Source organism: Morone saxatilis, unplaced genomic scaffold, assembly GCF_004916995.1.
Source record: "Morone saxatilis isolate NCDOM2014 unplaced genomic scaffold, NCSU_SB_2.0 Contig14, whole genome shotgun sequence".
Taxonomy (NCBI): domain Eukaryota; kingdom Metazoa; phylum Chordata; class Actinopteri; family Moronidae; genus Morone; species Morone saxatilis.
In genome coordinates, this window is record NW_023339696.1 from 20,763,804 (window position 1) to 20,774,245 (window position 10,442).

At 43.0% G+C, this 10,442-nt stretch overlaps 1 protein-coding gene and 1 pseudogene across 1 annotated transcript in view; one reads left to right on the forward strand and one right to left on the reverse strand.

Annotated features, from left to right (window-relative positions):
• Positions 1-3,938, forward strand: part of LOC118322955 (hepatic leukemia factor-like) — a 10,080-nt gene extending 6,142 nt beyond the window's left edge. Inside the window, exons 3-4 of the mRNA XM_035654829.1 lie at positions 3,105-3,319; positions 3,635-3,938. Of these exons, the coding sequence (XP_035510722.1) occupies positions 3,105-3,319; positions 3,635-3,850 (431 nt within the window). The 3' untranslated portion in view covers positions 3,851-3,938. The remainder of the gene's footprint in view (positions 1-3,104; positions 3,320-3,634) is intronic.
• Positions 3,939-9,795: 5,857 nt separating this feature from the next.
• The window catches only part of LOC118322545, a 3,484-nt pseudogene continuing 2,837 nt past the window's right edge, over positions 9,796-10,442 (reverse strand).

Genomic DNA, 10,442 nt, shown 5'->3' on the forward strand with positions numbered 1-10,442 from the left:
TTGTGCAGAAGAAGTGGCTGTTATTGGTGCCGTGCTGCACCCAGGTCAGAATTCAGCGGCTCTGCGCGCAGATATGGCCTGTAGCTTATCAGCCGCACAGCTACACAATAACACTCACAGCGACTCCCGATATAATCACCTAGCGTGACACCAACCTGCAGCCCGGCGTTGTGTGCAAATACATAAAACATCACGTCACACGAAAACAAGTTCCACAGGTATTCCATCAAAGAGCCCTGGTTATCCCAGCATTCACACAGCTCTTTGTAGGTCGGCTACAAACCTTTCCTGGCTTGTTAATTTTAGATTTCCTGTACAGGAGGTGGAGGAGGGCCGGGGGGGGGACCTTTTTGTGAATCCACATTGGCCTGCTTCCTCTCCCCTGGAATGTGCTGTACGTTAGTTGAGTACATTACAGGTCAATGAACGGGCTTGTACATCTACTTATAGCCCATGACCATGCCGCTGTGTTTTTAACTCCGCTAATTAGGAGATCCAAGGTGATTAGGGCGAGGCTGGCTATTTGAAGGTGACAGATTGTCTAAGACGGCGTCTAGTTTTAGTAAGTAGCTTTCTGTGTGTGCTGGGCTCAGTTTATGAATGGTGGGAGGCAAAGTTGGCCAATATGTGTCTTAGGTTATGGATGGATGATCTTTACAGCGAGAATGTGAGGAGTCGTGATCATAGGAGCCGATGGCAGTAAAATCACTATGTTTTAGGAGAGTATGGAGGTTGAGCACTCAGCCATACACACAAGCAAACCATCCAGTGTGTAACATTTAGGAGGATCTATTGGCAAATAAATGGATATTCATAGGTATGTTTTCATTAGTGGATAATCACCTGAGAATAAGAATCGTTGTGTTTTCGTTACCTTAGAATGAGCTGTCTATATCTACGGGGTTTCTCTGTCTTATATCATTCAGACAAAACGAGCAATTTAAAGACGTCACACTAGAATCTGAAAACCTGTGATGGAAACTTTCACAAATTTTAACGACCAAACAATTGAGCAATAAATTAGGGCTGAAGTGATTATTTTCATTATTGTTTAATCTGTTCATCATTTTCTCTGTTTGGTCTATAAAATGTCAGAAAATGGTGAAAAATGTTGCTTACTGTTTTCCAGTGACCAGGGTGACATCCTCGAATGTCTTCAGTTTACTGTAATAAAGGACTAAAGAAACCAAAAAACATTCATATTTGAGAATCTGAATCCAGAGGGTTTGGACAGTTTTTCATACGAAAATAAAATATATTTTGATGATCAAATAGCTGCCGATTAATTCATTAGTTGACAACTAAGGAATAAATTGACTAATCATTGCGGGTCTACAATAAATGTAGAAGAACAGAACATCAGATTAATGACCAATTAAAATAGTGATGCTTCAAGTCAAGAACACCAAGTTCAGAACGATCAAAGGATAAATCAGTTAGTTGATCAACAGAAAATTGATCAGTATCTGTGGGTTTTGGGCCTTTTGTTGACCAAAACAATACATATTGTCTCTGGGAAATGCACGATTTTCTGACATTTCATAGACTAAACGATTGATCCATTAGATCAAGAAAGTAACTGGTGGATCATTGAACTCTTTATGCTCATTATTTGATCAGATCGTCATATTTTAGGACTCTAGAGTTCTTGTACGGTAAATGAAAAAGCTCTTTATTTAGTCATGTTGATATTTCTTCAAAGTAAAATGTTGTTTTAGTATTAAATCTAAATATTCCCAACTTTCCTGAGGCCCTACTTGTGTGAAGTGAAACTACCTGAAAATATCTCAAACATATGTCAGAGAAAGTTATGTTCTCCCTCCTGGGGTATTTTTTCCACATTTCTGCTCAGTTTTATGAGGTGATAATTAGCAGTTTTTTAATGGTCCTGCATAGTTTTTCAAACAAACACTTTAACTTTCCTCATTGTGAACAGAGAAACCTTCAGCAGTGTGAGGGGGCTTTCATGCCAAAGTGATGAAGAGGCCCATGGCTTCCTCTGGGTAGGACGGTGTCTCCTGATCTACAGACATCCTGTTTGTTTCAGATTTTTACGCAGAGAGCAGTCAGAGCTTCTCAAATCTCCACGGTAGCCAAAAGCAGCGTGACCGTGCGCTCTCCGACTGAAGGTCAGTGGCATTGACTGGCTGTCATGGCAGGCTCACAAGTACAGAAATGTAGGTCATGATGTACGAGCTGCCAGCAGCTAATGAAAACGCCTGCTGCACTTTGCTGCTCTCGCTCACATTCCCGGTTGTCGTGTCACTCGTCAAGCTTTTTGTATCGAGCTGGGGAATGCAGGTGTGGTTGGAACTGCCAAAACAAATTAGAGCTAATGTAATGAATCACAGAGTTGTTCCATTTGGGCCAGCTAATGAACTGAACCACCCTCGGCTCGCTGGCCTCGATCAATTGGAGGAGCCTTGCACAAGAGGCAGACTGACCTGAAGGCAAGCAGGAGCAGATCACCTCGAGACAGTTTAAAGACTAAATCTGGTGGTTTGAGATCAGCTGACAGACTATCAGCAGCTCCTAAGATAAAAACTGTTTGTGAAAAGACTTCTCAGTGGCTGTGGTTTTATTGCTGGTGTGACAGCACCACCTGCTGGTCGGATGGGGCAATTGCTTCTCTATACAAGTGTTTTTCTCAATCGAGAAGTAGTCACCTGTTCTCTTGCTTTACATCTGCACCGGTCTGTCAAAGCCTGACATTACTTAGTGGATCAGCCCTCGAATACACAAACATGTGAGCTCAGAGTGAAGAAAGGCAGCATTCAGCTCCCCCTCAGAGGCCCCCTGCCCGGCGCGAGAGGCTCTCTTCAGTTTCCCACCACTGCTCCTCATGTGTCCTCTGTCCGGCTGTAAGAGCTTCACAGAAAAGATCTGCTGATCAGGACCCAGTTATGACGTTGCATAAGCAATTACTCCAACGTGAAGTGGCCATCTGTGCCATTTCTGCCATTACAGTCAAAATCAGGGGTGCTTAGAGTTCGGGTCCCCGCTGACCAAAGCCCATTTCTGCCAAATAATTACCAGCTCTTCCAGAAAACAGGATGATTTTGTGTACTTACGTGTTATTTTGTTTTGTTGTTGTCCTCCCGCAGCACTGCCCTCACCCCGGGACACACCCAGCCCCATCGACCCAGAGTCCATCCAGGTGCCCCTGGCCTACGAGCCCGACCCGGCAGACCTGGCTCTGTCCAGCGTGCCCGGCCAGGAAATGTTCGACCCCAGGAAACGCAAATTCTCCGCAGAGGAGCTGAAGCCGCAGCCCATGATCAAGAAAGCCCGCAAGGTCTTCATCCCCGAGGACCTGAAGGTGATTCCTTGACCTGCTGCTCTGTCTGAAGCAAGATCAGATCGCCCGGTTAGGTCTAGATGTTGGGGCCTGTTGTTATGTAAGCAGTTCTAAGGACAGTTAGAGCCTGAAGGGAGGAAAGCGATGGACTGAAGGCCAAACAAGCTGCATTGTCAGAAATGAAAATCTCATGAAGTGGGTAAAAATAGTCTTAAGTTATAGTTAAAGAAAAGTCAGAGGCCTCCTAGTCAGAGGCCTTTATCATGGGACTTGTTAGGACTGTAAGAGTATTTTGTGATCGTATCCAGCGCTAACCACTTCTGCTCTGCTCCCCAGGACGACCGGTACTGGGCCCGGCGCAGAAAGAACAACGTGGCAGCCAAGAGGTCACGGGACGCCCGGCGGCTGAAGGAGAACCAGATCGCCATCCGGGCCAGCTTCCTGGAGAAGGAGAACGCCGCTCTCCGCATGGAGGTAGCGGACATGAGGAAGGAGCTGGGCCGCTGCAAGAACATTCTGGCTAAATACGAGGCCCGACACGGGCCCCTGTGAGCCCCCCACCCCCCAACTCCAAACCTCCTCGCCAGCCCGACCACCAACCCAACATCCACTTAACCGCCCCGACCCAGGATCCCTCGGTTGAAAGGGACAATGGTGTTTCTTTGGTGGCACTGCCCCGTCCTCCTCCACCGCCCCCTACCTCCTTCCTCCTCCTCACAAACCTCCCCCTCTCAACCAACGACACCTTACCTGTATTGATTCTGGTATTATAGCTGTATTTTTGACTTTTACATAAGCTGTTCGATTTTTGTTCTGTTCCTTCGTTTTATTTTCTGTACACATCGTGCGACTAGAAATTATAATAGTATATATTATTATTATATATATATACTAATATAATATATGTATTTACACATGCATACTTCCCACTTTAATGTACTGTGAGGAGTTATGAGCCAACCCACCAGCTGAGTCCCCCGCTACCTTCCACTTTTTGCAAAACGATGCCATGCTGTTTGTTGTTCACTTTCATACCAATTTTATACGTGAGATCAGGACTGAAAACTGTTGTTTCCCTCCTCCTCCTCCTCCTTCTTTTGTGAAAATGTGACGTGTCCGAGAGCCTGCTTATACCCCCCCAAATCTTTGTGCTTTTTTTAAACCCTGTAAAAGGTTTCTTTCTCTTTCCATCAGCATCTTCTTTTTCACTCCCTTTTTTTTAAACTCTTTTCTTGGTGTTTATGTTGTACTTCAGTAACCCCCCCCTCCCCAACACGTGCTAGCTTCTCCTAGCAGCATTCTCGGTATTTTAACATTGAGATAGCACATTTTTCCTTGTGCGATCGTGGCGTGAGATTTGCCGTTTTTAAAGAAAAATAGCGTTTTCTTCATCAACCGGACACTGAGCAATAATTCCTGTCCAGAACTAAACTGACTACCTACATTGTTCCTCACCCCACTCTGATCTCACCCCTCTCTCCACCACCTCTCGTTTCAGCTCACCTCCGTTAACTAAGACAACCTTAGTTAACCTCTGCACTAATGCGTGTCTCACAATCTGATCCGGTGCAATGTTTCCCCTCACTCAAAGTTTCCTCCGACTCATATTTATCTACCTTTTATTTCTCAGATGGAAGATTGTTGTTTTTTTTATATATATATATGTATTCTGTTGATATAATTGTTAGTATTAATACTACTCTTGACATTGTTGTCGTTTAGCCTCCTCCTTGTTTTCAGATTTTAGCATGATTTTCTTTCACAGAACGAAAAGCTGTTTGCAAATCTTTTATCTCTTTTTTTTTTTGCAAAGTTGTTGATAATTCTTTTTTTTTTGCTTCTGTTTAACTTAGCATGATTAATATGCGTGTTTTTATTTTAGAAATCAATACAGATAGATGTCTGTAGTCTCTCATTGTAGCTCTATGTTTGCCCTCTTTTTAAAGATGGCTGTATGAATGTAAGAGATGTTGACAAAAAAAAGTTGGATGGTGTTGTCCAATACTGTGGTTAACCCAATCAATTTGTTTACTGCAGACCAAACGATTCACAACAGAGATGATATATTGGTTACAAGAGATATGTTTATATAAACCTATTCTATAAGTTGTTCTTTTTGTACAGTATTTTTCCTATACATTACTGAACTATGTATTTTAAAGGCACAACAGATCCACAATATTATTAAAGAATACAAATATATAACTCAAAAACAAATGCATATAGTGGTATTTTGATATTCTATATTAGCTAGGATGTGGTAGTTTTACAGAGATTTGTGGATATTCAGCAACACCCAAACCTCCTGGGCATTATTATTATGACAGCACTCCTGCTTATGTTGGCGCCACCTGTTGGCTCATGTAAATCCCATTCAACTCTAAGGAAGCAGATGCTGAAAATGCAGTCCAGAAAAGAGAATGTACAGTTAGGCCCTTTTTTTTTCCATCAGCTTAAATCCAACAAGAAACCCCCACTTAGTTCACCGTGTTCAGTGCTGTGACATTCCCCCGACACGCCCCGACATTTACTGAGTCGTCCAGGCTTTTCTTCCTTTAAGTGGTGAATATTCTGACTTTTTGAGGCTTTTTTTTGTAACCGCGCAGCTTGTGAGTCTTGTTTTCTTTCTGATCTTTTGACGGGATAAAGTTACTATGAAGGAAGGGAAATCTATAGCTGGTTTAATATTACTGCTCTGTGTGTGTTTGGTTCCCTCAGCCAATGCAGTTGTAGCATGTCCCTGAACCTGAGTGATGGACACTGGGAAGCTTTATTTTGTTCTGAAATGAAGGCTTACAGTGGAGCCCAAACCTTAGTTGTGTTGTAGTGTAGAGCTGCATGCTGCTTTTTACCAATCAGTCCAAGACTGGGATGCGACCGATTGACGTTTTTGAGGGCTGATATTCGCGTTTCTGATCATCTCTACGAAAATCAATCTACCAGCACCTTTAAACTCAATACTCAAACCAAACTGTGATAAAAACTGTTTAATTTTATGTGCCAGACTATTTCCTGGATGGGTGCAGTGACTTCCTGGAGTCTGATGGTGACAACAAGACACCGTAAAATCACAAATTGTTGCCGTTTTTCAGTGTTTTTGTTGTACAGACGAGATATAATCTGATAATTATTGAACTTTTAGAAGTGCTAGTCAGTTTGGTCATATTTAGCATACAGATGTGAGCAACATATTCCAGCTGGTGGTTTAGATGGTTGACAGATTTTGTCAAGTCGGTTTTATTAATGATGTTTTAATGAGGATTCTCATTTAATTTTTATTATGTATTTTCATGTGAAAATAAAAATTGAAAAACTTTTAGCATACATTTTTTGACAAATATGCACAAAGTAAATGTTTTCCTTTTAATAGTGGCAGTCCCAAACTTCCATATTTTTGTGCCGAAATCTTTAAAAGTTTAAAGGCGTCAGTATTTAGTTCAAACACAGGTTTTAAATCCTACTAATTCTAAACGAAACAATCAGAAAAGTCAATATTGACCCAATAAAACAGCAAATGGACACGTCGGTCAAATCCCAGTCCCGGCTTGGTTGAACATTATTGATCCGATCCAAAGGTGTGTGTGTGTGTGACACAACAAGATTCCTTTCTAACCACAAACTGTTGTCTTAGTATTTTTGCGCTTTAGAAGGTGTTTCCCTTCTGCATCTTATCTGCACAGACGCACTCGAGTGTGAACAGGGTTCGTAGAGAAGAGTGAAGACTGGAAACGATGCCTCCCGAATCCGAGGAGTGTCTTTTTATGAAATCATACATTTACTGTATAAAGGAAAAAGCCAATAATTAATCCATGTGTATCCCAAAAGTACCTCACTGTCGAGTGATTTCACTACCTCACCCGGAAACGTTAACCATAATTCTGAGTCTATTCCAGTGCCTTGAATACACTGACTGTTCCCCAGTCTCTCAGCAATGTAAAGTTTTCATCACAGCACCAATCGGATAGGTTCAGATCTGCACTGAAGGGCTTCTTAGTGCATCAAAAAGTCTATATTATATACACTGGCAACTCTTCATTTCTTATTTTGGACATTGCAACAGACCTGTAACCATTGTATTCATGGCAACACCAACGGACTGCTTCAGAGTGTGTAAGAATACAACAGAAAGGTGTATTCGGTCTTGTTTGTCATGGAATGGATGCATAACAGTTATTTGTGCTGTTCAGCCCCCGGCCTCTCCGTCTCTCTGTAATTTGTAGTGTCTAATAAAATCCCAATTCTTTCCTGCTGTGTCTTATTCCTCTGATTTTTCCTCTAAATTTACTGATTTAAATCAGAAACCTTTCAGACTTTCATTCAGGTTGAGTTCCTGTTTGGCTGCTTTGTGTTTAAATAATTTTTTTAAAGGGTTAGAATTTGTTAAGTATTGAGACCGAAACTCAGGCGCCATACAGGTAAAGGTCTAAACAAAGGTTTGTACTGAAAGTTTGCATTGAATGCTTCAGATTGTTTACTTTGTATTTACCATTTAAAAGGTTTTAGTAGACTATAAGGTCATTGCAGCCTTTAGAAAGAATAGAAAGCTTCAAATAAAACCAAATGTTGGTGATGAAACATTAATCAGGAGGCCTCAGCCTCCCAAATCTCTCCGTCTCTCAGCAGTGAATGATTTCGGGCTATTTAATGTGAGCAACGACTCCAATGAAAGACTATTCGTGAAAGTTTGGCTTAAAACATGAGTTCTGTAGAAGAAGAACTATTACCTTGGTGCCAGTAGTGGCACCGGTGTCGAACAATTCATTCTGGATTCCAACAGAAATGTGTCAGTAGCGCAGAGCTTCGCCAGACTCTTAAATAAAGTAAAAAAAGTTCATTTTCATTTCATTTCTTTGTATTTTCCATTGAGAGGTGATAATGGCGCTGTAATGGAACATTTTTTAATTAACCCGTCTTTTATTATCAGTGGTCCGCTGCAGTCGGTGTATTGTGCTCCGTTTTAAATCCTGTCACCTTCAGAGGAAGGTTCTTGTTTGTTTGTTTGTTTGTTTGTTGTCCTTGCAGGAAGTGAATCTGTCTCTGACACACAGTCAGTCAATGCAAACTGAATTTAAAAGGATTCACGTCTGGAGGCTCAGAGGTGGGGCATTATCGTTTTTTTATTGTCACATTAGAAAGGTGATATTCATGTATATGCAGCACCGTTAACAGCCAATGGGACAGACAGGAAGCAGTTTTATTCCCTGCAAAAGGCCAGGATCATGTAATCAACAGAACAAAAAGGACAGAATATACAAACATTACAAAACAGAGTGGTCAAGGAAACCATTTCAACAGAGACAAAGACAGAAATATGCACTCGTTGAGCTCCGAACATCACTAAGAGGAAAGCAACAGAAAGGGGATTTTATGAGCCACTGAGCAAATTTACAAAAACCAACAGCATGAGACAAAAACACAAGGTTTCTCCACCGATCAGCCCGCCTCAGAACGCAGGCGGGAAACACTGCTCGTCCTAGTGGTGCAAGTCAAAAACCCAGAGAGAGTCAGTGGAAATACTGGACTACAGTACAAAGGTCGTGCAGACGCTCTACTGCACTCTTCACATTAACAAGAGGAAACATTCTCTCCTCACACCGCCTGCACTGATTTTCTCTCATCATTTGGCTCAATAATAAAAACCCACTCCTCACCAGTGTCGCCCCCCCAACACACTCCCTGGAATGCTCTTCATGGCCTTCCTGCAGCAGCCCGCCCCCCCAGCAGGGGGCGCTCAATACTCACAGAAAAGCTGCGTTCTCTGAAACCTGAGGACTGCGTTTGGATACTGGTCAGAAACAAAAGCATGCACTGGAAACAAAGAGTGGATCTGGATCAGACGTTGCCCCCCGACTGACCTCAAACACTTTGTTTAAATGAACTCCTGACCGGGGGGGCCGGGTACGAACCTCAATACATTCTGGTACAAAAGTTGGCATCAGATACTGGTCGCTCTGCTGTACTTTAATCACTCTGTTCTGCATTTAAATCAAATGTATTCTTCTTTGGTTGATTTTTTTTTACATGTTTCTCAAAGGTAAAGTTCACACTGGCTCACTGGTGTTTGGATGGTACCCAGCCCTGCTACTGCTAACGGCCTCGGTCTAGCACCTCGCTCGGTGTCCCCGCGGTTCACGCCACCAGCTGAACTGTTTAAATCTCCAGGTTTGACACACAAATGACCCCAATGTGGAATGTGACTTAACTTCAAGCGATACAAAAGACTGCTGTAAAATTTCTCAAACACTGACTGTGCCAGGGTTCGTTGTAAAAAGCCCCTCCCTCACTGAAGTTGTACAAAACAGCTTTGAAAGTAGCTTCTGTTGGGCAGAAAACTCTGTTCTCCGCGTTAGAAAACAGTAAACAATTCACGGTCATTGTAGTCGTAAACTTTGTGGGCTGCCGCTGCAGCTTCAGTGGGCAGTTGAGGGAGTCGGTGTGCGGACGCCTTCGCTCGGGAGCGCAGGTTGGGGGGAGCGGAAGGTGGAGAACCGGCGTGGTCACGACTGGAGGAGGGTGTCGGCGCTGGGGGCCTTGTAGAGGTATTTCCAGATGGCGTAGTAGTGCACGGCCGCAGCCAGCGCCACGAACACGTGCCAGATGGCGTGGGCGAAGGGGATGACGCCGTCGCTCTTGAAGAAGAACACACCGAGGCAGTAGAGGAGTCCGCCGCAGGCCAGCTCCTGAAGGCCCTCCGTGTTGCTCTGCAGAAAGCGAGAGGAAATACAGCAGACATATTATGGAACACTTCCATACAACAGCCACTGAAGGCTGACACCATGAGCGTCACTACTGCCTCTACCTGAAACTGTTCAATGTACTGTGCTGTAAAGGTGCCATTTTAAATAAACAGAATATGCATCAAAGGGGGCGGGGCATTTGGAGATCTGATATATTGATATACGACTGAAATAATGAGTGCAGTGTTCAGTACATATTGTAGTTGACACTCTGTAGCATTAATGGGATATGAGCTGCTGTGTTCATTGAAACCACCAGAGGGCAGCAGACAGTGCGGATCAGTGATTCCCAACCACGAGTGTTTGGACCGCACAGACTGTAGCTCAACTTATTGGAAAAATACAAACACAAATTTATTAAAGAGTCATAAAAATGACAAATTTAACAATCTCACAGCCTGAGGGAA